This window comes from Primulina tabacum, chromosome 9 (genome assembly GCF_025594145.1).
Source record: "Primulina tabacum isolate GXHZ01 chromosome 9, ASM2559414v2, whole genome shotgun sequence".
NCBI classification, from domain to species: Eukaryota; Viridiplantae; Streptophyta; class Magnoliopsida; order Lamiales; family Gesneriaceae; genus Primulina; species Primulina tabacum.
This window is the reverse complement of record NC_134558.1, coordinates 36,228,892-36,256,685: the sequence shown is the minus strand read 5'-3', so window position 1 is coordinate 36,256,685 and position 27,794 is coordinate 36,228,892. Positions and strand designations below refer to the sequence as shown.

The window sequence follows — 27,794 nt, the reverse complement described above, 5'->3', positions numbered from 1 at the left end:
TCATTAAAATATTATTAAAAAATAAAAAAAAATGTTGGACTCTTTTATTTAAACGGCTAGTTTGACATTATATTCTACATATAGCCGTTTGAAAAGAGCCGTTGGGGAGAATTTCTTCAGGACATGCCTTAATTAGCAACGGTTTGTGAGAAAGCGTCGCACATAGCGACGGTTTGTGAAAAACCGTCGCAAGTAGCGACGGGTTTTGAGAAACCGTCGCAAGTAGCGACGTTTTTCTAATGCCGTTCATTCTGATGAATTTCTTGGCTGACATGGCAGCCAAGATTAATAATTCATGCACCCACATTGGTGCATGAATATTAATGGGTGTTAATAATCATCCATTAATACACCAATGTGGGTACCCTAAAGCAGAACGAAATGCATTTTACACATAATATCTGATGTGTCCATTGTTGTTATTTCAAATGCAGTGTCCCAAATTGGTGTCAAATTATAGCCTTAATCATGGACCTTTTTTGTAGCAATAGATATTTCGAGAAAAGAGTTAGCTGGACGAGCTGACCTGCAATCTATCGTAACATTTCATTAGGTGGGTGAGACGAGAGAAATTATAATCTCTATTTAAGGTGGCGGCGTAGGAAATTTATAAATACAGCTCGTTTAGATTGTATATAACAAGTATAACTCATTTTGACATATGTAGTGTTGATATATAAATTATGAATTTATTTTTAAAATTTATGAAAGTCTACTATTTAGATGGACGATAATATTAATAATAATGAAATATAAAGAAGTTGATTTAAAAAAAAAAAAAAAGCTATATTGAAATTTAATATTTATGTAGGGAGTGTGAAATCGAATAAAATATAGAGCTTCGTATGGTGCCATTCCAACACTACTGTGGTAACTATTATTGTATGCGAACTCGGTTAAGGGTAGATGTTCACTCCAATTACCACTGAAGTGTAGAACAAATGCTCTCAGCATATCTTCTAGAGTTTGAATTGTCCTCTCTGTCTGGCCATCGGTTTGAGGATGATAAGTTGTGCTGAGAGTGACCTTAGTGCCCATAGCTTGTTGAAAACTCTTCCAGAAACGAGATGTAAACCTCGGGTCTCTGTCTGATAATATGCTAGCTGGAACTCCATGTAATCGTACGATCTCATTCATGTACAATGTGGCTAGCTTGTCCAAATTATAGTTCATACGGACATGTAAGAAATACGCAGATTTCGTGAGTCTATCTACGATTACCCAGATGCCATCATGACCTTGTCTCGACTTTGGTAAACCAACTACAAAATCCATGGAAATATGTTCTCATTTCCATTCCGGTATTTCTAATGGTTGAAGAAGTCCACCAGGTCTCTGGTGTTCTGCTTTGACTTGTTGGCACACGTGACACTTGGAAACAAATGTCGCAACATCCTTTTTCATTCTACTCCACCAGACATTCTTCTTCATGTCTCTGTACATCTTGGTACTGCCAGGATGTACCGAAAATTTTGACTTACGTGCTTCTGACATTACTTCTTGTCGAAGGTTATCGATGTCTGGTACGCACAATCGTCCTTTCATCCACAAGATTCCTTTGTTGTCCATAACAAAGTCTGGTGATTTTCCTTCTTTAACTTGCTCTTTCAGTTTCACCAAAGCGGAATCTCTATCTTGACTTATCTTAATAGTCTCTCGAATGCATGGTTGTGCTGAAAGTGATGTCAGGATCATCTTACTCATATTCTTTCGACTTAAAGCATCTGCTACCTTGTTGTCTTTGCCTGGGTGGTAGCTTATCGTCAAGTCGTAATCCTTCATGAGTTCAATCAATCGCCTCTGCCTCATGTTTAATTCTTTCTGAGTAAACAAGTACTTGAGGCTTTGATGATCGGTGAATATTTCACATCTAGCACCATATAAACAGTGTTTCCAAATCTTGAGTGCAAATACCTCTGCTGCTAGCTCGAGGTCATGTGTTGGGTAATTCTGTTCATACGTCTTCAACTGTCTCGGCGCGTATGCAATCACCATTCCCTCTTGCATGAGTACACATCCTAAACCTCCTTTAGATGCATCACTGTAGATGGTGAAGTCTTTGCCTTCAATTGGCAATACTAACACCGGAGTTGAGATAGGCTTCTTCTTCAAAGTCTCGAAGCTTTGCTCACATTTTTCACTCCTATTGAAACTTGGAGTTCTTCTGTGTGAGCTTGGTGAGGGGTATGGCTATTGAAGAGAATCCTTCAACAAATTTTTGATAATAGCCTGCTAGTCCCAAGAAGCTTCGAATTTCTGTCACATTCTTTGGTCTAGGCCAATCTGAGATTGCCTCTACTTTCTTAGGGTCCACAGATACTCCTGCTGCTGATATTATGTGTCCCAAGAATGTGACGCTTTCTAGCCAAAATTCGCATTTCTTGAAATTGGCGTATAGTTCCTTTTCTCTCAGCGTCTGGAGGGTGAGACGAAGATGTTCTTTTTGGTCTTCCTCACTTGACGAATATACCAGAATATCGTCGATGAATACCACAACAAACTTGTCAAGAAGTGGTTTGAACACCCTGTTCATGAGATCCACGAAAGCTGCCGGAGCGTTTGTTAATCCAAACGGCATTACTATAAACTCATAGTGTCCATATCTTGTTCTGAAGGCTGTCTTCGGAATATCGTCTGTCTTGACCTTCAGTTGGTGGTAGCCTGACCTTAAATCGAGCTTGGAAAAGGCTGTAGCTCCCTTGAGTTGGTCAAACAGGTCATCTATCCTTGGAAGCGTACTTATTCTTGATTGTGATCTTATTCAGCTCTCTGTAATATTCACACATCCTCATGCTTCCGTCCTTCTTCTTTACAAATAGGACAGGAGCTCCCCACGGAGATGCGTTTGGTCGGATTTGCTTCTTATCCAACAATTCTTGAAGTTGTTCTTTGAGTTCTTTCAACTCTGCCGGAGCCATTCGATATGGTGCTTTTGAGATTGGTGTAGAATTTGGTACTAAATTAATCTCAAATTCCACTTCGCGGTCGGGAATTGTGTCAGGGAGTTCTTCGGGAAAGACGTCCGGAAATTCCTGAATAACTGGAATATCCTCTATCTTTAGAGTAACTTCGTTATTTACCTCGCTGATCGATCATTGCTAGTTAGACTTTCTAGGTCTGAGAAGTAGAAATGAATGATTTATGTTCCTTATCTTTACCACGAAGTACGATTTATTCTTGGATTGGGGTTTTGCATGCTTACTCCGACAATCTATCATTACATGATTCTTGTCCAACCAATCAATTCCCAAAGTACACTGTATAAGATCGGCACTAAATATATGCGTATCCATACTTATTTTATTCTATCTTAAAATTAACACGATTACTATCTCAAATCTTGAACCCAATATAGAATCTTAGAATATAACTCCTTATTAGCCGATTGCTTCAAGTCCCAATAATTATAACTTAGTTAAAATTCTTTCAACCTTGAACGGAAGAAACTAAATCCTCAGACAATTCTTCTTTTTCTAAATCTTTCCTTAATCAAGACTATGAGTCCAGCATGTTTTAACACAAACAAGTCTCATTGGATGTCTTTTTCTTAGCATCCCAAATTTAATGTACATACCATTAATTATTGACAAAAATTTTACTCCTACATCTGAATTTCAAAGCTTATATAATCCTTATCTCATATTTTCATAAATAATTTATTATCCTCGAGTCAGACAATTCATCTTAAGTTAGAAGTTTATCTTCGATAGGTAAATTCCCAAAAATGTAAGTCAACTTATATCAGATAGGTACATTCCCAATATGATTCAACTTATCTTGGTACATTCCCAAAGAATATTACACTTCTTTCTTTTCGTATGATAATACCAATCTAGTCTACCTTATCATCTCTCCATTATCACTGTTCTTTTTCCACTACATCTATAGGTACTTCTTCTTCTCTAAGCTCTTAATGTAGCTACTCTAATCAGTCATAATCTTCATCCAAAACAGGAGAGTGAATGTTCAGAATTGATCTCAAGAGTACAGGTTGAGTTATAGACAATTACTGGAATGAACAAAATCAGTACTGTCTATGCATTCAATGGAAGAAAATAGCTCAAAATTTTTCGGTCTCAGAATTCTGTGAAAAATTTACTAAAAATCCTTCACATCATGAACATGAAGCGTATCAAATTTGGTGTAAAAATACTAAGCCGTTTGGAAATGAAAATTCCTCAAAGTTTCAAAAAGTTGGAAAATTTTACGGAAATGATGATATCACTATCTTAAAGAAGGATTTTGGGGTTCGTCGGCGGTGTTAGAACAATTGAATGGTTCTAGGTTATGTTCTCATCGTCGAGAGCTTTCCAACGCCTACTTTTAATAGTAAAAATTCCTCCTGGATCAAAAGTTATGGCCGTTTGAAGTTTGCGCGAAAAACACCTCAACTCCCATGCCATTTTGCAGAGTCTACTGCATGCACTTGCTGGAATATACTATCTACTGCAATTCTGATGCTACTGCAATCAGTCTGCTGCTTTTCCAGCATTGTTAGAACCAGTCTGCTGCATTCCGAGTCTACTGACCCAGTCTTTTGCATTCAGATCTCTGGTTTCCATCTACTGGCTCTGGTTTCGGGATACTGGTTTTGGTCTACTGATTTTTTTTTTCCTACTCATTTCAGACATGCTGCTTATTTCAGACATGCTACTGAAACACTCAGAGCTCTACTGTATTCTGATTTGTTTCCCTTACTGATTTTTCCCAACTGTACGTAGTTAGTCTATATTTTCAGTAGTCTATTACAGTAGTTAATTTTAGAAGTCTATTACAGTAGCTTATTTCAGTAACTTTCAGGACTTAATTTCAGAAGTCTATCAGAACTTATTATTTCTAGTTCCTCCTCCCCAGATTATGAAACCTGGTTTGCTCTGATACCACTTCAATGTCACGCCCTGGGACGGGGGTTGGTTGACACCGGCGTTGCTCTCAAATTTACATTCGAAAACAACAAGCCTCAGAAGTACAAAATTCAGAAACCAGTCTTTTTATTCATAATACGAAATAATTCATTGTCTGATACAAACTCGAATCACTAATGTTTTACAGCGGAAATGTAAAACAGACATAACATTGCTTCTAAGATGCAACGGAAAACATAATTTAAAACTGAGAATAACAGTCTTCTTCTTCACCATCCCCAAAACTGATTATGCTCCTTTTCTTCTAACCTTTCTTCATCGTTCTTATCTGAGATGTTATGGTGGGTGAGTGATATGGTTGTCACTCAGTAAGCGGGGGTGGGAATAACTCTCAGTTTTCAAAACCATTTTTAACATAAACAGTAATACGAATAATATACAGAAATTTTTATTTTCAGAACAGAAATCGGTATTCAATATTCAGTATTCAGTAATCTGAAATCAGTATTCAGTAATCAGAAATTTGACAAGTAAGCACTGAGCACGTTCGTGAATTTCATGGCTAAACTGATATCAGTCCCCTATATGTTCTCTCTTCTAAGGGGTGAGGCTAGTAATCAGTAATCAGTAATGTTCAGAATATATATTCCTACCATTAGTTCACTAAGTTTCAGTACTTCAAAATCAGATATCAGAAATCAAGAATATACTTTGCTTTAAAACAGAAATCATCAAACGGGTTTCAACATATTTATACATAAGCCCACTTACAGTAATTTGCTGGAGAGTTTCGGTTGAAGTCTGGAAATAAACTTGCTCTCGCTACTGGTTTCTACTGCCCGAAAATAAGCACTCTCTTATCTCAAATATTTCAAGTGATAACTCAAGATTTGTGTAACACCAATTCAGAAGTTTGAGGGTGTTATATATAGGCAAAGTTATGACTGTTAGTCTTCCAATTAATGGTCATAATATGCCGTTAACAATCTTTATTCCGTGTTAAATGCTTCAGTTACAAGTCATGAGCTGAATTAGTAACTGTATGTTGGAATTTCATGCTGCTGCTGCTGGATTTTATCTGTGGTTTGCTGCTGGATTCTAATCTGCTGGAAAAATACCAGCTTCTGAAATATTAGCTTCTGCTGGAATTTTGCATTGTTGCTGGAATGCTGGAATAGCTTCTGCTGGTAATTTGCATTGCTGCTGGAATGCTGGAAATTCGGGTTCTCACAATAAAGACGATGATATACCAGAGTTATAATTTGATATAGATCAATTATTAGATAAATATGAAGATAACCAAGAAAATTATATATTAGGTAAAAACAAATAAAAATCGCTAAATCATCTAGACGTTAGGCAGTAAGTGAGCGTCCGACTATCGTCTACAACTTTTAGAACACTGTAATAAAATACTTTCACAAAAATTTTAGTAAGATGGTCTCATGAGTCAATTTTGTGGTACAAATCTCCTATTTGAGTAACTCATGAAAAATATTATTTTTTATTTATGTTAAAATTATTACTTATTATTATTAATATAGACAGAATTGATACATCTCACATCTCACGGATAAAAATATGTAAAATCATCTCATAAAAAACATGTCAATATACTTTTATTCATTCTCGATTTTGAAGTAGAACATTTACAAAGCTAGACGATGAATGGTTCATACTCGTCTCGAAAATTTTTAGATATGCATAATTCTTATCTCTAAATTAAACATATACTCAAATACGCTTGATGTTAACCTCGGAGTCACATTTTTTAAAATGATTTACATTTTGTTTTCATAATAACATATAAAATCCTTAATATTTCCCTTTAAAATAATTTTTTGTTATGATTTCAAATGGGAAACCATAGTTATAGAAAATCGAATAATAATTTATGGGAAATTTTAACATTAAAAAAATTTATTTTACAAACAAATGAGGTTTCTCTTGCCTAGGGATGTAATCGAGTCGAGCCGAGCTCTTGAATGTTTGAGCTTGGTTCGTTTATAATCGAGCCGAGCTCGAGCTTTATTTAACGAATATATGCATGGCTCACGAGCTTATTCAAGCCTTTATCGAGCCTAAACAAGCTTAATAAATATGAATTATACATTTAAATTTTCATTAAATTAATTAAAAAATAAAATACATTTTTAAAGAAAAATATATTATTCTTATTAAAATTTGTAAATTTCTAATAATAAATAAACTTAATAGATTTTTCTATATATTTCATAAATAATATGCAAAATCAATAAATCAAATATCAAAATTATTATTGTTTCATCTAAAAGATTACTCATGAATTTACCAACGAACATGTTCACGAGCTAATGAGCCTAATACTGTAAAGCTTGAGTTTGGTTTGTTTATCTTAACGAGCCTCATTAAACGAGCTCAAACGAGCTTTTATCGAATCGAACTTCGAATAGCTCACAAACAATTTAGTTCGTTTACATCTCGATTCTTGCAGCAGTTAATGTAATGTTAAGCTGTTATGCCACTATCATCTTCGTGCTCCGAGCTTCCATCACCACCAAAAAGAGAAGCAAGTAAACAAATAATAACTGCCAATATATACTCTGAATACAAACAAACAAAATCATGACTGTCACACTCTCTCCAGCTCTTTCTGCTACTCGAATTTGTAATATTTTTGTCCCTGTTTTTTATCATTTTTTTATCCATTTTCTTTTGCTTTCACCGCATGTCTCTCTGTTTCTGACACCAGACCACCGTTTGGATTCAAGTCTCTCTCTTTTTTGTGGGTTCCTTTTGAAATCCACTCTCGTTTTTCAGTGGTTTTGCTTTCACGGGTTGTTGCTGATTCTGTTATCCCAGGTTTTCCTGTTAAGCGTTGCTTATTTGGTTTCTTTAATTCTTTCATCTCACCCAGAAAGAAAGGGAATCTTGCTTATCCTTTTCTGGGTTTTGTAGATTTTTTTAAGTACTCTAATTCTTGACTCACTCCCTTTTAACTCTTCAGAATCTTTACCCTCTCTCTTTGTTTTTTCAGAACTTCTGTTTATCTGTTATAGATGTTGTCAAGCTGTTGAGTGTCTGTGCGTGTGAAGTCTTGGCAAAAGATGGAATATTTTACTCAATGTCGAGTTCTTTTGCTGAGTTTAGGGCTCTTTCTTTCTCATTGTGTTGCTGCATTTCCCAATAATGAAGGCGAGTTTTACCCCTGCACTTGTATTTTATTCCACAAATCTTGATTTGATTATTGCTACTTCAGAAGCAAGATTTTTTCACTTTCTAGTAATGTGGTCGATAATTTTTCACTTTCCGCAAGTACGGAGTTAGTTATTTCATATAATCTTATAACATCTTAGATTTCGTTGTTAAAAAAACGTGGCTGGTGAATTTAAGAATGTGGCTATTGCAAATTGTTGACTGGAGTTCAAAGGTGTATTTTTCTTACCAGAAATTTTTGGGTTTTGTTCAGTTGAAGCCTTAACTTCCTTTAAGAGAGCTATTATCGAGGACCCGATGCTTATTCTGTCGAATTGGAATTCTCTGGATTCCGATCCTTGTGATTGGTCTTGCGTTTCTTGTTCTATGGCTGGAGATCATGTTATAAAGATGTAAGCTTTTCCATCGGTTCTATTTAATATAAATTTGTCGCCACCCATGCACGGATTTATATTTTTCAATTAATGAAATTGATAGCGAGAATTCGAGCGTGCATAGCAGTGCGATGTTATTGGCAAATTAAACTCCCATTTGTGACAAATTGCAGCAACGTATCCGGGGCATCATTGAAAGGTTTTGTTGCTCCAGAACTGTACCAGCTCTCAGCTTTGCAAGAATTGTAAGCTCTTATTGTACGCTCAAAAGTGGATTTTATTGATAATTGTTAATATATGGTCATATTGATTGATTGTTTCTGCCTCTCATTTATAGAATTCTGCATGGGAATTCGTTGATTGGTACAATACCAAAGGAAATTGGCATTTTAAAAGAACTCAAGTTGTTGGATTTAAGTTCAAACCAGCTAACTGGAACTATTCCACCCGAGATTGGAAGCTTAACTGCCATAGTGAAAATGTTCGTGGAATGAGTTCTAGATATCGAAACTCTTTCATGGATTTTTATACTATCTGTTATTCATTTTCTTCATGTTAACTAACTGTTATATTTTGCTTTTACAGAAACCTTGGCTCCAATGGATTGACTGGAAAAATACCTTCTGAATTAGGCAACTTGATATACCTTGCGGAACTTCGACTCGATAGAAATAAGCTTCTGGGATCTATCCCTGCTAGTGATGGCTTAGCATCTTCATCTAATATGCGGGAGATGTAAGTCGAAAATACTCACAAACATCGTGAACTTTTGAATACTCTATCCTGCTCAAAAAGATCGTTGGTTTCACTATCTGTATCATGGAATTTGCTGTCTCGACCAGAAATCTTACTGTGATTCCTCCTAGTAGTGGTGACTTGTTTATTCCAAATCACCTTATCCTAATGAAGTATACAAAATTTGTAAAAAAAAATGAAGTCTATAAATTGGTATCGGTTTTGAGGATTATAGAATGCCCACATCTCTCTTAGAAGAAGGTGTGGACTCGTATCTGTTTTTGAGTCTTATTTGATTGCTTCACCTGGTACATATACCTAGCGTACTCGACTTGTTTCTTAGAACTGCCTCTTTGGAAATTGTTCCAGGTATGCCCTAAACAGCAAGCCTATGGGTTTGTGTGGTTCGTCCCAGCTAAAAGTGGCTGACTTTTCTTACAACTTTTTGATCGGAAGCATACCCAAATGCTTGGAATATCTTCCGAGGTACTTCTGCTTTTTACATTCCCCTTAAATCAATTTTTTATTGCCCTTGCCCTTCATTTAAAGTACTTTATGTTCTTACTTCCAATATAGATCAGGCTTTCGGGGAAATTGCTTTCAAGATGAGGGTTCCAAACAGCGGCCTGCTGCAAAATGTGGTAGGTGACCCTGTTTGTTCATCGTATTGTACCTGTGATAGCTTTGTCATTAAGGAAATATATAGAATATAGATAGTTACATTACTATGGTCTTTGTCATGGGTCTTACACGTGCCCATGACAGTCTTGTTGATGAAAAATGGAAAATGTAGTTGAAATGACTATAAAATTTCCCTGTCATTCTGCATTTGCATTTCTTAATGCTGGTGCCATGAGTTTTTGTTGCATGCAATCTTTTCTAAATTCTTGACCAATGGTTGAGGTAAATGTCTGGATATGTTTCTGGTGTTAGCAGAAAATGTCTCCTGAAATGTATTTCTGGAAGTCATATGGGAAGTGTCGTTTATGTTTGGTTATATAATTATATTTCCCAAACAGCCATTTCATAGCATATCATATTAATAAGTTGGTATTGATTTTTTTAGTAATAAGTGATGAGTAGATAATTTAAAATTAAAAACATAATGTTTTTTCTTAATATATCATATAATATAGAATTTTCTTTCATGAGTGATGCATTACACAGGGGAGTGAAAGTGGGATAAATTTGTATTTTTGATAAATAGTTTGAAAAAGATACGGGCATGTTTCTGGGAAAATCAATAAAAAAATGCCTTGAGCTAGTGTCAATGTACGTTCAGTGTTGTGGCTAGTATTGATAAACTTCCATTGCAGGTGATACTCTAACTTCAAAATCCCGTCCAAGACTTAACATGACACGCATGCCTACTGAAGACGGAACAAAACATACATCTAATGCATCAAAACCTGCGTGGCTCTTGATTCTTGAAATAGTCACTGGGGTAATGGTCGGTTTACTCTTTGTCATGGCTCTTCTAGCTGCCATTAAGAAATGGAAGTGCAAACCCGCTATCATTATGCCCTGGAAGAAATCTTCAAGTACAAAGGAGTACATGACAATTTACATAGGTGAATGAGATGTTTGTGTATATTTGACTTTTTCACTGCTGCCAAAGCTCAATGAAATATTTTCTTACAGATTCTGAAGGTCTGAAAGACGTACCAAGATACAGCAGACAAGAACTCGAGGTAGCCTGTGAAGATTTCAGCAACATCATCGGATCGTCTCCGGATAGTGTGGTTTACAAAGGCACGATGAAAGGTGGATCTGAGATTGCTGTAATATCCCTTTGTATCAAAGAAGAGAATTGGGCCGGCTATCTTGAGCTTTATTTCCAGAAGGAGGTATTTGTCTGTTCTTTGGTAAATAGAAGGTTATGGATTTTTTCTTGACCGTTTTTTCTTGTGGATAATAAGATCTGGAGTTATGTGTTATTCATTATTCAGGTGGCAGATCTGGCAAGGTTAAATCATGAGAATGTTGGAAAACTTCTTGGATATTGTCGAGAAAGCAGTTCATTTACGAGGATGCTGGTGTTTGAGTATGCATCGAATGGGACTCTTTATGAGCACCTTCATTGTGAGTTAATTTCTGATATAATTTTTTTCCTCTCTCTGTTTTTTACGAACTTCTTTACATAGTTTAAACAGCCTCACGAGAAATGACACGGTTTCTGGTTAGTCGCAGATGGAGAAGGATGCCAATTCTCTTGGACTAGACGTATGAAAATTATTATCGGCATTGCACGGGGACTAAAGTATCTGCACGCGGAACTCAATCCGCCATTTACTTTATCTGAAATAAACTCGGGTTCCATCTATCTGACCGATGAATTTTCTCCCAAGGTGACTATAGATCACTGTTTGATCATACAAATATTAAAAAGGTCTGTTTTTCCACTTCCAAATCCCATAATTTGTTTCTTAATAGATTACTTTCACCTTTTCGTGCAGCTAGTTGATTTTGAGTGCTGGAAGACAATTCTATCCAGATCAGAGAAGAGCTCGGGCTCCGTAAGCAACGAAGGTGCTGTTTGTATTCTTCCAAATTCTTTAGAAAGACGCTGTCTTGACACCCAGGGAAACATATATGCATTTGGGATTCTTTTACTCGAACTTGTCAGTGGGAGACCTCCATACTGCAAAGATAAAGGGTGCTTAGTTGATTGGGTAAGGAATTACCAACTTTTCAAACTTTTTCTTTCACTACTATCTTGATTCTTGAATTTTCTCAATTCATGAAAAGAAAATTGTTCTATTTAAAATTAAACTCCTGCAGGCTAAAGAATTCTTGGAATCGTCGGATGTTATGTCTTACGTGGTGGACCCCGAGCTGAAACATTTCAGTTCGGATGACTTGAAGGTGATTTGCGAAGTGGCGAATCTATGCATCCGTCCCAATTCCAGAATCAGGACATCGATGCAAGATTTGTGCACGATGCTGGAAACCGGGATCGATACATCTATATCTGCGGATCTCAAGATGTCTTCTTTGGCTTGGGCTGAGCTCGCTCTTTCTTGATGTCGATTCAAACATGACAGCGAAAATCATGTCATAAATATAGAGTAGCAATATGTTTTTCTTTACCCATTTTCTTTATTCTTTGATCTCTCATGATCTTGTTGAGGTATCGAAGTTCTTGTAAATCTTTCGTGCTGTAAGAAACATGGGTTGAGGCAAATCTCTCGATTCTTTGTATGATATGTGCCTTGAAGATCGTGGTAGCTGATCTTCACGTAAAATGGGGTTCTTTGTAACAGCATCCCTACCACCTTGGGGTAATGGTAACGAGAACTGCAAAATTACCAGAGCTAAGCGCAACCCTTTTTGGATAAAACATTCATTGACCGACATACACATTTGGTTTTACGACAACTTTCAAAAGCACAGCAAAGGCATTTGCCAACACGAAGGGTACACAAGTAAAGAAAAGGTACATCATTTGGAGATTGACATCGACAAGAGAACTTCCCAAGTTAAAACCATGCTAATTTGAAGTAAATTATCACTAGGAAGAAAGCATATCACAGGAAAAAAAATTATAAACTGGACCAAAGATATTGATTTTGACAAAGGAAAGTAAAATAATAACCAAAAGCTTCCATAGACATAGTTACTTCCCAAAGTTACCAACAGATGAACTATGCTTGCCTTTGTTCCACGCAAGGATATGCGAGGTCGACGGCCAGCCAACACGATACCATTTTCATTAACTGTCACAGATACTTTACGTAGTGTGCCACCATTGCCACATTTTGGACAAAAAATTCTGCCAATGTCAGTGGTCACCTTAAAACAAGCATGGCATTTCGGAACCCACCTGCAGAAAATATTATAAACAAGTGAAATCATTAAAAAATTTAACTACAAAGTTACAACATTATCATCCAAATATCATACACGGTGACTTGAAATAAAGGAGACAAATAACAGCATATAAGAGCTAGATCAATGTGAATAAAATAGTTCATCCAAAATAACAAATCAAGAATCAGCCTAGATCATGAGAAATGTTGCTCGTAAAGATTCTTGTAAGAATTGCATGTGTACCTGTGAAGCTCGTGAATTTGTATCCCACCAGGTGCCAGAAGTCGTAGACCCATCTGTAGAAGCACATTTTGCATAGCAAAGTCACTAGTTATACAAGCTACGCTGGATTCTGACAATGATCTAAGAGTCCAGCTCTGTTCACTGCCTATATCATCCATATGTGATGTATCAGCCATTTCACTAATCTGGCTTCTTATCTCCAAGTTCTGCAGTTCTTCATCGATGATAAAAACATCTTCTTGTGCAGCATCTGTCAGCTTAATACTCTTGGATCCAACACCCTCACTAGGACTGTGCAGCTCGTGGCCGTCCTGAAAAGATGTCAAAGATTCTTCTTCCAGTTTCATCTTATTAAAATCTGTAGAGATGTCTTCATCTCCATTGTTTTTGTTCCAGACCTTAACATCTTTAGAGTTACAATCTGTCCCTTGCTCATAACTTTCGTCCTTCAGCAGCTCTGGACATTCAGAATCATCAAGGTTTTCATTTTCCAAGTTACTGGATGTGTCCACTGAATCACTTAATTCAGGAATTTCGCTGCCAATTTCCCGCCTGGAATTCCTCCTGAGATATCTTCTGTGAGTGCTCCGGCTCACAGCTGGTCTCCAATCGCCCGAATTATCATCAAATTTTCCCTGTGAGGCATCAATGCCATCAACCACCATCTTTTTCCCCTCGATTTTTACTTCGATCTTCTTCGGAGGAAAGTATCTCCTAGGTTTCCTAACACCATCATCACCAACCTCCTGACCCTCAAAGTGTGACACACTGCCATCTTGACTCGGAACATTTTTTATACTAAGTTGATCGGCTGAGTTTAGCTCCAGGTTCAAATCTTTGACGGGTAAAATTTTAGAATCTAAATTTGACACACTGTCAAACTCACGCTCCAGGGCTTCCCACTCCTCAATATTAGGGACATTTGAACCCCATCCAGGTAAGTCTTTCTCTGGAAGCCTCTTGACATTGACTGTTTGAATAGGAGGAGGGGTGTCTCTGAGATGACGAGTCCCATGTATTTGTACCTCTAATGTATAAGTTAAAGCAATGAGCTTAAGATCCACATCTGAAAGTGTCTGCAAGTCACCAGTTGCTCTGGCCAAGTTGATCACTGCAAAATCGCAGCACATTTAACTCATTTAAGATCATAATTAAGCTTATAAATTTATTGCGAGCAAATGTAACAATACTAGTTTCGGAAAAAATATTATGTAAAAGTGGGGAATAAGATCGGAAAACCAGCAGCAAAGAGTTTCCAATTGTTGAACAAATTGAACAGTCTGTTCCTATTTGAATTGGGGGTAAACTCAGTGAACGTACAACTAAGCAACACAAACAGATATCAGAAAAATGCATCACACACATTGAGAACCGGAAATAAATGTATTCATAACACAAAAACGTTTCTTCAGTGAATTAAATACTGATCACGAGGTACGATAACACACATCAGTTAAACCAGGAAAAAAGCGTTAAAAATACCTTTCTTAAGGACTTCAGGGAATGGTTCCAGAGTATCGACGGTAAAGGGCAAGAATTTTAAAAAGTGGCGGGAGGAGGGGTCGCGGATTTCATCAATTACGTCAGCGACTGAAACGAAGCGATCAGCCACGTGAGAAAGCCGCTCTTCGCCCCGAATTAAGGCATTGGCATCAACCACTGCCACTGCTATGCCCTTGGACGACTTGCAGCTGCCAACCAAAACGCCGTTCTGTAGGTTATTCGCGTTCGCGGATTGGAGGTCGAGTCTGGAACTATGCCGTAGTTTTTCTGGTTGCATCCTTATGATGTTGCTCCAACAAGGCAGAGCAGTGGGCTGCAGTGGTACCTCCATGGTGGTGGTGCTTGTATGGAGAACAAGAGTGGGAGCGTAAAACCCTGTAAGAGCTGCGGTGATCAAATTTTTTTATTGACGACGGTCTCCACCACTCGAATCGAATTGAATTTTTTCGTAATATTTTATAAAAATCACAATAAAAAATATTAAATATAAACCACATCGTATAATCGATTCGGTTATTTTTTTTTTTTTGCCAAGAACCGCACTAAATCGTATCGTCTAAACCGTTTGCCATATTATTGGGTCTAGAATTATAATAATTTGTAAACAACATATTCAAATAAACAAGTCATCATTCATTATATCTCAACTCTCTTCAAAATTATTATTCTTACAAATAAAACTTATCTTTTTTTAAATTACTCTTCATATTAATCTTTTATTAAAATATTTATTTCTTTTGCTATAATATTTTATTTGAAGTTTGAAAGTAAAAAAACGATAAAATAGTGTAAATGTCATTTTTTTGTTGTGAATGTGTTGTGTTTTTAAATTATTAACTTAGTTTTGAATCTTGATTATTGTTTTTTTTTTTTATCTATTTTCATCTTTATATATTTTGAACTATATTTTATATTTGAAGACAATATATTGTTGTTGTTTTCAAATAAATTAGAATATATATTCTAATATTTTTCATTAAAAAAACCGTAAATCGGCCGCAACCGTTTGAAATCGCTCAAAACCGTAAAGCTAATTTTTCATGTAAAATCGCGATTAATTTCTCAAAATACTAACCGAGCACATATGATAATTTGATTTAAATTTTTTTAAAAAAAGCGCAAAACTGTACCGTGATTACCCCTGTATAAGAGGTTGAATGGAGACTGAAAAACGATCTACCAAATTGAAAAAATATATTAAAAAACGTCATCGTTTAGGTCAGAGTGTGATTTATATGGGAATCGCATTTAAAAACAAATATCAAATATTGCACACTGATTTATGTATACGTGTAAATATATGTACAGACTCATTAGGTGATAATTTGATTTATATTTGTAATGAAAAATTAAATATAATATTTTTTTATAAATTGAATAAGAGAATCGAATCATAAAAGTATCATATAAATAATTTTAAGAGTTTTTTTAAATCAACATAATAATTATTTGATATATCTTACTTTATGTTTTAAAGAGGAATTTCTAAAATAAAATTTTATACATTCAAAAATATTTGAACTCAATAATACTTATGTCTTATCTTATTATATACTAGCAATCCAAACACGCGATAATTACATACATATATTTTTAATACAACCAATTACTTTTAAAAAAATTTAAGTTATTGTTTATAACAAATGAATCATTTAGTTATTTTTAGAAAATTAAAATAATTTTTGTAATAATTTTAATTGAACGAAAGAATGATCGTTTTGTTTATCAATTAAAATGAACAATTTAGTTGTTATAAGAGAATGAGCATTATGAGTAAAAAAAATATATATATATAGAGTTTTACATTATTATATAGTTTAGTATGATACTAGCGATCGAGGATTATATTAGATAATTGATTTAAGTGGAAAGATTCATCAGAACAACAGACATATATCAAAAAAAATATTTTAAAGTTTGTGAAATAATGGATAATTTACATTCCATCTCCTAAATTTATTGAGTGGGTCTCGTGGATCTTAGTTTGTAAGACGGATCAACCCTACCCATATTCACAATAAAAAGTAATACTCTTAGCATAAAAAGTAATATTTTTTCATGGATGTCCCAAATAAGAGATCCGTTCACAAATACGACCCGTGAGATCGTCTCACACAAGTTTTTGTCAAATTTATTATATATGGAAAATGCACTCCAAATTTTGTACTCGCACGTACATCACTTTTATTTTAAATCTATACATTTTAAAAAATGTTTTTTTTTTTTTTTTTTGCAAGGTTGGTATTCATTTTCTTCTAGAAATTGTTTATTCTTCTGAAAAATAAAAGTAAATAATATAATTTATTTTTATTCACTTTTCTCAAAAATAGAACTTCTTAGTTTTCGCTCTCATGACATGAGTATTAAATTTTTTTGTTTTTTTCTAAAATGATATATTAGTATATTAAATTTTTACTCAAACTATATTATTTTAAAATTCTAAATAATTTTATTCGAGTGTAATTAACATGGTTTAATATATAAAATAATAGTTTTATTTTATCCCAAAAAACCCCACACACACATATATATATATCATTTTCCCAATATATTCTTCAAAACCGTCCGTTTGGGAGTGTGAATCGAAATATGTCTATCTAGTTGTCACACATAACTCCATGCACCAAACTATGTGGAAACGATCTTGCTTCTTGTAATTTATAAGCGACAACGGTGTAGAATGGAACGTTTATCATTTATAAAAAATTATAGTTGGTGTTAACGGTGCAACTCAAATTTTTTAAACTACACAATAACTAAAGCATCATGTTTCGATTACTCTGTTAAGTATAAACAATTATTGTACCCAACAATCTACCTATCAATAATTAGACTATTTGCAATCAATTTGAATCGAACTTGTGATATTGACTCTGATACAAATTATATGACTAAACACTTAGTTATATATCAAAAACTTTCAGTTGATTAGATTAAATTAAGTTTTTATTGTTATAAGACAATTATTCTACGAACAAATGTTATCCAATCGATGGGGCCTCAAATTAAAGTTGTGACGTCAACTCCATGTGTAATCTGAGATAACTTGTTGATAAATTAACTAACAATGAAGCAACCAAAAAAGAGGGGACCGGCAGGGGTCACTTGACAGAAAAGGGCAACTTCCGAAGTAGCGGCTGGCACTCCTCAAGTCCCTCGTTGTCCGTATATATTTCTCGAGTATTTCGATCAAGTCGCATATATACAATGAGTAAATGTGATCCTTTCACCGTAAACATTGAAGTAATTTCGGCTCCATCCCGATTTTTTTTAAAAAAAAAAAATCGCGGTTACCTCGATATTTAATATGAAGCAAAAAATACAAATCATATGAAAATTGAATATTTTAAAAATTGTAAGTTCACTTATTTTATAAATGACCCAAAGAAAATAAATGAAGAAATATCTTGGTTTTTTTTTTAAATATTTAAAACAACAATCTCAGATCCTCCCAAACATAATTCTAAAAAAAAAAAGTATACATAAAACTAATAATTATTTTTCGTTCTTTTGGAGAAAATGTATTTTTTAATCGTTTTATTGAGAAATATATAAAAAATGTATTCAACAGATATATTCCAGCAAAATAGATGTCATATCACGTGCGGGAGTCAGATTTCAGCAGTAAGTAACATGGTTATTGCCATATGCTGCTGTACCTACTTTTGTTTTATACTTTTTAAAAAGCCTGTATTTCCAATTTATATATGATTTAGTTACTTCATCGTATTAATGATCGGACCAAATCGAACTAACTCGATAATAATAATAATAAATAAATAAATAAATAAAATGCTGCAACTTGCAAGATCCTACAATAATAATAAAAAAGTAAGATGAAAAGATATAAAACCAGGAAAAATCAAATACACCGGAGATATCAAAGTGGTACGGTTGACATATTTTTAGCGTAAATTAAAATTTTAATATTAAAATTCTAGCTGGATGGTCTAATGACTATTATTCACTAGGCAAATTTTTTAGAATTAATTTTTGTACTATCAAAAAAACTCCAAACTTTATTTTTCAGTGTGCATTGGATAAATTCCGAGTTATTATATTACCATGCGAATTTCGTTAAGCAGACTATAATATTTTATTTTTACGTGCAATTTCAAATTTTATATAAAATATTTTATAATGATATTTTAATGACAAAACACCTCGTGGTCTCTTGATTTCTTTTCCCCACAAAATACTCCCATTTTCGTCAAGTTCTTGCATTTGTTTTAATTTTCTCATCTATATACATTTAAAATTTTCAATTGAATTAAATATATATTCAATTTTCCCATAACCGGAAAGAGTATTAGCAAAAAGAGCCAATTATTATATATTTTAAATGTTTTTCGCATCAATTTAAAATATGGCTATAAATTATTAGTGGCAAAGCACTAATACATGACAAATGAAATAATAATTTTAAAAATGAAAATATTTTTTTTATAATTTATAATGTGAAGGATCACATTTTACACAAACATAATAATCTCTGTTTGGATAGTTTGATGGGATTAGATTATTATACTCATTTTATGTTTGGTTTCGATTTTACATAATCATTATTTTATCCTACAAAAATCAAATAATAAATTATTTATCTTATATCAATAAAAGCACCAATATAAAATTAAATATTATCCCTTATATCCTTTTTTATTTATATTTATCAATTTTTTAAAATATTAAAATTATAATTTACGATTCTATCTCAAATCTAATCATTCAAACTCAAAATATTATTTTTTATAGATTATATTATACATCCAACCCGAACATATTAATAATCACACCATTTTTATCATATTCAATGTTATATATGAAACCAAAGGGAAAGTCTTAACAAATTTCAAAGAATAATTTTACTCCATACATTGCACGCCACGTGTTAAGGTTTAAACTCCGCTGCCGTTTCCCGAAGCACCGAAGCAGAACCCAATTTCAAAAAGACCAATCTTTTCCCTCTCTTATATCCCTCCAAATTCCCATATAGTTACCTCAGAGAACCCTAAAACACACCACGCACACTCACCTCACACACGCGACGCGAAGAGCAAACTAACATATACAGCGAAAATGCGTGAGATCCTACACATCCAGGGCGGTCAATGCGGAAACCAGATCGGAGCCAAGTTCTGGGAGGTTGTCTGCACCGAGCACGGCATTGACCAGACCGGCCGCTACCAAGGCGACTCAGATCTGCAGCTCGAGCGCGTCAATGTCTACTACAACGAAGCCAGCTGCGGGCGCTTCGTTCCCCGAGCCGTCCTCATGGATCTCGAGCCGGGAACCATGGACAGCGTCCGGTCCGGCCCGTTCGGTCAGATCTTTCGTCCGGATAACTTCGTCTTCGGTCAGTCCGGGGCGGGTAACAACTGGGCGAAAGGGCATTATACCGAAGGAGCTGAACTTATTGACTCCGTGCTCGATGTCGTCAGGAAGGAAGCGGAAAACTGCGACTGCCTCCAAGGTGAAATTGACTTCTTATGTGCTTGCTATGTCTGTCAGTTGTTTGTGTTGTGGACATTTTTCACAGCTTTTGCTATTACCTTAAGTCAGTTGAAGCCTTCTGAGTTGTGATGGCCTTTTTTTTGTTTGTGTTTCTGCTTGATTTTTGTGACATGTGAGTGGCCTTGATGTGATTTACTTAAACTACTATATGCTGCGTATAGTTGGCTGAAGATAATAGCGAAACAACAAAGGTATACGCTGCTTTAATATGAATTTTTTTTTGTTGTTTCAGGATTCCAAGTATGCCACTCTTTGGGAGGTGGCACAGGATCTGGGATGGGAACTCTGCTGATCTCCAAGATAAGGGAGGAATACCCTGACCGAATGATGTTGACATTCTCCGTTTTCCCTTCTCCCAAGGTGTCTGACACTGTGGTTGAGCCCTACAATGCCACACTTTCAGTACACCAACTTGTTGAGAATGCAGATGAGTGTATGGTTCTCGATAATGAGGCACTCTATGACATCTGTTTCCGCACTCTCAAGCTCACAACTCCGAGTTGTAAGTCTTCATATCCTTGATTCGTGTTCATCTGAACCTTGTATTATTAATGGAATAACATGCTTTTGGGATTTCTGTTTATCCTTTTATATTTTGTTTTGGAATCATGATAAAGCTTTTTACATGCTCACCCGCATTGAGTTAGAAGGCCTTCCGTTTTTGGTCCAAGGAGTGGAGGTTTTCTGAGTTGTAGTTATTATCCATTTTTTAGCATCATACTTGGTTTTGTGGTTATTTTGAACTACAATTATTTCCTCGGCGTGATGTCTAGTTTTTTATGAAATTTTATTTGTGTTAGGTACAACTGATGGAGTTCTTTCTGTTAGGCACATGACCAACCCCACAAATATTGCTATACTCTAAAGTTTGGACAGAAAGATAGGAAGCAAATATAAATTCATTTTTTTTTGTGGTCCTGTCACAACCAGTTCAATCCATGACCCTGATTCTCTATCATTTCACCCGCTCTCCAATAGACAGCTTAGTAATCAACTCGATAGTTAATTAGAATACACGTATTAGATTGACTAAAACCTAAATTCCTCGAGATTTGTGATAGTGCGTCTCTCGCACGCACAGTTGTACCTATTCTAGCTGCTCGTAAATACAATATTCATGTGTTTATGGGTTTATTATCCTTGTATTTGAATCTTAATTATTACATCTGCATCTTTTCGTGAAAATTATTAACGCTTTAATTTGCATCAATGAATTTGTTTAGGCTCTCTTTTTAATTTTTTTTTGCTGATAGCTAAATATTTCAACCATGTCCAGATAGAATTACTCGTTTCTCGCAGATTGCTTAGCATCTGCTGGCTAATCAAACAATTTAAGCGCCAGAGGAGCGATTAATTGTTTGTTCCACACATCATTCTCACGCTTGAAATAAATGTAGTTTAATTTTCCCGAGGGTTGGCGACTTATTATAAACCTGTCTTTTTTCCATCAGTTGGAGACTTGAACCATCTGATATCTGCCACCATGAGTGGTGTCACTTGCTGCCTTCGCTTCCCAGGACAGCTCAACTCAGACCTTAGAAAGTTGGCAGTGAATCTTATTCCATTCCCACGACTCCACTTCTTCATGGTTGGCTTTGCCCCACTTACTTCTCGTGGTTCTCAGCAATATCGTGCTCTCACGGTCCCTGAACTCACCCAGCAAATGTGGGATGCTAAAAACATGATGTGTGCTGCTGATCCTCGACATGGTCGATACCTTACTGCATCAGCCGTGTTCCGTGGCAAGATGAGCACTAAGGAAGTGGATGAACAGATGATCAATGTCCAGAACAAGAACTCATCATACTTTGTTGAGTGGATACCAAACAATGTGAAGTCTACAGTGTGTGACATTCCACCCACGGGTCTTAAGATGGCATCAACATTTGTTGGCAACTCAACATCAATCCAGGAGATGTTCCGCAGGGTCAGCGAGCAATTCACTGCCATGTTTAGGAGGAAGGCTTTCTTGCACTGGTACACTGGAGAAGGTATGGATGAGATGGAGTTTACTGAAGCTGAGAGTAACATGAATGATTTAGTCGCAGAGTACCAGCAATATCAAGATGCTACAGCTGACGAGGAATATGATGAGGAGTATCAGGAAGAGGAAGCAGAATAAGATCTGTGGACGTCTATGTCTTGGTTCCTGAATATATTTCTAATATGGATCGTTAAGTTGATGTGTCAGAAGATTGTTTTCGTTTATGCTTTTTCGTGGCTCTCTAAACCTTTAGTTGACTGTTTGAACTGTTTCTCTAACTATATATTATTATTGTGTGTTGATTCTAAACTTCTTCCTTCATATCTGGTTATGGGAATTTAAATTGTTGACACTAACATTTAGCCTGCAGCAACTCGAAAGTTTACATATGCGCTAAGCTGGATTTATCCTCATAGTTTGAATGAGGTTGTTTTCTCTGAATTCTGAGGTTGGATAATGCCTTTTTATCTTGATAATTTTATTAGCCTCTTTGATTAATTAAGTTTAAGACAACAAACCCAATGAAACGGAAGATAAACATGAAAATGTAAAACATCACCGAAGATGTAATCAGTTATTTGTATTTTTACAATTTTTAAAAAAGATTGTATTAAGATGGTACATTATTTATTTTTGTTCACGTGAAGGTTAAATGCTGTCTAAAATAGGGGACTTGAACAGTTGAATAGAGGTAGATGCGAGTCTAAGCAAATCAAAGTGTTAGATATATAATTACTAGCGGACGGTGACATACAATGTGTGAATAGAAAATATATAGAAATCAACGAGACCAAATAATTGTTTTTTTTTTTCAATACAATTTAATCTGTATCGGTATTATTAAAATAACAAAATGTAGGTTCATAAATTTAAAAACGATATTTTAATATAGTCGTATGAAACTTATAAGTATTGCAAAGAAATTTATAAAAAAAAACATAAATGAAAGTTTCACCAATGCAACAAGGCCTTTATTAGCTATTTTTGTTCTCAAAGAAAAAAGTAAAAAGAAATCATAAAAGTATTAATTTAATTTTTCATGGTTGGTCGATCCCAATATGCAAAAAATATCAGTGTAGTGCATACCGTTGCCCCTGCAAACATGGTGGTCTTAGTTTTTTGTTTTTGTTTTTTAAATAAAACAGGCCGTAACATTTGCTTCTGAGCAGGTCAACTTAAAAATAATATTTTTTTCATGGATTAAATTGATTTTAAGACTCGTATTATAAAATTGAACAATAAAACAATATAATATTAGTTTTTATTTTTGGTCAAGGAATGCTTCAACAAATAATGGGAGTTGTTGAAAGTAAATTACAACAAAATACCCATTCAAATGGATAAGCAAATGATACCTAAAAAAAAGAGAAGTAAATATAATACTAATTATTTTTAATCACAAGTATTGATTTTTTTTATATTTTATTTTAATATTTATAATATTATTATTACTTAATTTGTGCTATAATATTATTATTTTTGGTTAGTTCTTTATTTATAACCATAAGTAATTGATAAATTTGTTATGTGAATACCATAAATCAACAATATTATTTATTTTAGAAAAAAATTAAAGTTTCGTCTTTTTCATTCAATAACTTAAAAACTATAATTTAGAAAATTGAAAATACAAAGAGATTTTTTTTAACGCAAAAATTTGTGTGAGACGATATCACGGGTCATATTTTGTGAGACATGTCTCTTATTTGATCATCCTTGAAAAAATATTACTTTTTATATTAAAAATATTATTTTTTATTATGAATATCCATCAAATTGATCCAGCCTACCGTGTCAAACATACCTGCTCTTTTTTTAATAGGAAGTGGTTTGGGTTGTCTCGTTTGGCGCACTCCACATAAAAACCGAAGCGCAACAATGCTCTTCACTGTCTCCAACCACAATCATTATCAGCAATGGAGGAGTATTCTCTTGCAGGAATGGTGTGTTTGTTGCAACAAGCTAAGCCTCATCTTAGTTGGGGTGATGCTATGTACGTAGTGTTTATTGATGAGTGATCTCCATGTTGGCCGTGCACGTGAGATGGAAATTCCAGTCCCGCCATCACCGGCAGGCAATGGGTCCGAGAGTAGATTGGCTAGTTTATATTGTTCGTATGTCGCACAAATTTGGATCTGCAACTTGAACAACCAAAAGATCCATGTTTCAGATTAGTGCATAATAGTGCAATAAACTGTATAGGTCTAAATCTATGGGGCATGTGCTAAATTTGTGCAGGTAACGTGCAAAAAATAATTAGAGCAAGCACTTGCTTGTCTTTTATGAATCGACCTTTCTATCCCTGTTGCATTTGTTGCTGTTAAATGTTTTTGGTGTTCTATACTTCTATGTTGTCATCAGCTGTTGGGTATTTTTGGTCACAGTTGCAAAGTTCAGTTGATTAAGTGTACTTAAAATAAGCTATAGGGATTAAAATTTTGTGCTTCCTGGAAATTGGTGGTTTTTCTATGAATCCTCAAGTTTTTCAGAGTACTCTAGCATGTATTGACTTGGGTTTATTCATCAGGTACCCTTACCATTCACGTGTAATTTCTACTTTCTGTGTCCATTTTCAGGAACTTAATTTTCTGGTTAAGTTGAAATCTAGAACTGTTCGTTTCTTTCTTTAGGCGTCGTGGGCCTTATCATGATCTGTTTATTGGGAGGTCGTTTCCTTCTCTAACTTGCCAAAATGAACTCTAGAATTTTGAGTCTGTTGTATCATTCCCTTAAACTTGCAACAGTAGTAGTTCATAACTGCGGTTTGAAATTCATTTCAAAGGAAAAATGGAGGGAAGAGTAGAAGTCTAAAGAGGCGACTCAAGCACAGCTGGAGGAAGAGTGGTGCCTCAAAGAAGCTGCCCAGGCTGGCAAAAAGAGGATGCTAGAAGCTTTGCACTTGAATGTAGAGATCAATTTTCAGCTTCATAACTCATAAGAATGACCTCCAACTCCTGAAGCAAGAATATGCACGGCAGAAAGAATCTGCACGATCAGCTGAGGAGGAGCATCAATCTGCAGTTGCTTGTTCTGAAAAATCCCACAAGGCACACATGGTTTGGCTCGATTTTCTATAGGCAAATGCGAATCATTCTGATTTGTATGTAAATGAAAAGCGAAAGAAAGCTCTTCAATTAATGATCATCTTATCAATAGTCGAAACTCAATGGGAGATGTTTCGGCTTATATTCTTACTAATGGACAAATATTATTATCCGGATGCTGGAGTCAGACCTGCTATTGATGTGAGTATATCGTTTCCAGAGTAGGGTCTGCAGCTCTGTGATTAAATATGTCACGTGCTTCATTGGATCAGGTCAAGAAATGAAGTTCAAGTCTGTAACAGACTTAATAGTCAAGAAGAGATATGCTCAAGTGGACTTATCATGAAACTCCATTGGTTGGCCGTTGTTGTCAAGAGGGTATAATATAGAGACACTTATACACTCGAAGAACAAGAGCAACGGCAGGTGACAGAATTGAGATGCTGAGAGCAAGTGTCCACAATAGTTAGAGACTTGAGAAGGTTGGTCTTCTGCCAAGATATAGAGTGCATTAACCACACACATTCGAGAGAGTTTGTATGAGAGAATTCAAACTAGAGGAAAAGTGTTATGAGTTGTGTAATTCTACTGTTCATTCTTGAGATTAATAAAACTTCATCTTCCCCCTCCGTGGACGTAGGCTTTCATTGAGCCGAACCTAGTAAATTGAGCGTCTTGAATTACTTTGTATATCTTCTTGGTTATATCTTGAACTCGAAATTCAAGATAGAAGCATTTGCATAATTTGCTTCAGATATTGACAAGAACAAATAATGATGATTTATGCCGAACAAATGATTACCTTAATTAATTAAATAGTGGATAGCTAAATAAATTTCTTGTTGAATTACAAACTTATTTCAAAACAAATAAATCTCAGTTCCAAGAAATAATATTTTATACTGAGACATTTATTGAGGAAGGAAAAGCCCTTTTGAAAGAAACTATCAATGAATGATTTTTCTAGAATTTGACTCCGAATCACTAAAACCACCATTTTCACACTCGAAAGATAGACCAAAAATTCAAAAAAAAAAAGGTTGGATAATTGATTTATATAAATCTTAACCACATCAAAAATGTTATTGTCAAAAAGTTACAAATTTTCTATTTATTCATAAAAAGAGACGTCTATTTTGAAGCCAAAATAGATTATATTTAAGGTATACTATTAACTTTTTTACAAGATGCAACCCTTATGCCACTTGATATCGTAGTCTTCAAAAAAAGATGCGTATAGAAACTAAATAGTGAAGAAAAAGAAACAAGAGAAATAAATTATTTAAATTCAATCAAAAAAGCAATACTACTATGGTTCAGAGAAAATAACAATATCTACTTGGACATTAATGTGAAAATGTGTTGAATCAAGACAATTAACATCTCTATTATGAGTGCTTTATTCTCTCCCTATTTATGGAAATCCAAATCGATACAATAGACATTGCGATACGAAAAGCTTAACCTTCAAAAATAACTATGGTTTGTGGCAAACCATTAAAAATAATATAACAAAAAATACTAGTTAGTTTTTGGTGTCAATTGTCATGTATCAACCATTTTAGCAGTCTGTTGTCGAAGTCTTTTTTTTGCTTTTAAATACCACTACGCCAATCCTCTTTCTTTTTAGCTTTTTAAACTTATATTCTTTTCTCTATCTAATTATTGATATAATTTTTTGACTTTTCATTTTGAATTTTAAAAGATATATCAAACTCTTCCATGTAAACAAATATTTTGACTACTGTCTTACAAACGCAAAATTTATATCAGTCTCGGAAAAATTAAGATTTTGGTCATATAAATTGACATTTTTTTAAATTTTAATCTTATAAATTGTCAAATTTATATTAATCGCGAAAAATATATATTAATTTATTAATATTTTTTAAGAAATTTTATGTCCATCAAACTTTCCTACATGAATCATGATGTCTGGTGCAATTAACACTAACTTTTGGCCATCGAAGTCAAAATCTTCCACATTCAAAAAGGCCTTGAAAGTTACAATACAGCCACATATAACGCACGCCCAGACTGGTTCAGGCGAGATAAAAAATCATTTAGCAATTCTGACCGCACATTTCTTAATATTTATATTTGTGGTCCTCAAAACATATCATCCCCTATATATCCAAAACTATTATGGACCTCTGGCGTCAATAATGTAATTTATTAAACCATTTTTTGTGATTCCAAAAGAATCCATATATCTTTGCTTCGTTTACTCGAGATGTCTAAGTCAAATGATTCATTTAAATAGTTTGGTATATATCATATGATACACCAAAGACAATGAACAAATCCAACTAATTTTATGGTTTAGTTTGACTTACAATTTATAGAAATTTAGGTTCGATCAATATAAAGACAAAATGATGTAATATTGTCAAACGATACTGGGCAATGATTTAATTATTTCCCCTTGCATGTATTGACTAGCTTGATAAAAATTCAAGTAATTTAATTAATGTAAACAACTTAATATGAGTATGTTTCTTGTGACGAGTCTTTATCTGTGAGACGGGTA

At 34.6% G+C, this 27,794-nt stretch overlaps 3 protein-coding genes across 5 annotated transcripts; 2 read left to right on the top strand and 1 right to left on the bottom strand.

Moving 5' to 3' along the window:
- The first annotated feature begins 7,443 nt into the window (after positions 1 to 7,443).
- LOC142555670 (putative LRR receptor-like serine/threonine-protein kinase At1g63430) lies at positions 7,444 to 12,193 on the top strand. Of its 3 annotated transcripts, XM_075666688.1 has the most exons (14): positions 7,444 to 7,706; positions 7,904 to 8,039; positions 8,314 to 8,452; positions 8,608 to 8,679; positions 8,772 to 8,915; positions 9,020 to 9,169; positions 9,539 to 9,655; positions 9,746 to 9,810; positions 10,486 to 10,740; positions 10,811 to 11,016; positions 11,119 to 11,251; positions 11,354 to 11,517; positions 11,626 to 11,841; positions 11,951 to 12,193. In XM_075666688.1, the coding sequence occupies exons 2-14, from the start codon at positions 7,952 to 7,954 to the stop codon at positions 12,191 to 12,193; spliced, it is 1,992 nt and encodes a 663-aa protein (XP_075522803.1). In that variant the 5' UTR covers positions 7,444 to 7,706; positions 7,904 to 7,951. The 3 variants fall into 3 exon arrangements, with proteins under 3 accessions (XP_075522803.1, XP_075522802.1, XP_075522804.1); XM_075666687.1 differs by having other exon boundaries at positions 7,444 to 8,039; XM_075666689.1 differs by having other exon boundaries at positions 7,446 to 8,039; positions 11,360 to 11,517.
- LOC142555671 (RNA-binding NOB1-like protein) lies at positions 12,091 to 15,103 on the bottom strand. The gene is made up of 4 exons (XM_075666690.1): positions 14,705 to 15,103; positions 13,223 to 14,333; positions 12,824 to 12,992; positions 12,091 to 12,466 (listed from the first exon to the last, which is right to left on the bottom strand). The coding sequence occupies exons 1-4, from the start codon at positions 15,054 to 15,056 to the stop codon at positions 12,284 to 12,286; spliced, it is 1,815 nt and encodes a 604-aa protein (XP_075522805.1). The 5' UTR covers positions 15,057 to 15,103; the 3' UTR covers positions 12,091 to 12,283.
- Positions 15,104 to 19,714: 4,611 nt separating this feature from the next.
- On the top strand, positions 19,715 to 22,541 carry LOC142555669 (tubulin beta-2 chain). The gene is made up of 3 exons (XM_075666686.1): positions 19,715 to 20,195; positions 20,469 to 20,738; positions 21,688 to 22,541. The coding sequence occupies exons 1-3, from the start codon at positions 19,802 to 19,804 to the stop codon at positions 22,356 to 22,358; spliced, it is 1,335 nt and encodes a 444-aa protein (XP_075522801.1). The 5' UTR covers positions 19,715 to 19,801; the 3' UTR covers positions 22,359 to 22,541.
- Positions 22,542 to 27,794: the final 5,253 nt, after the last annotated feature.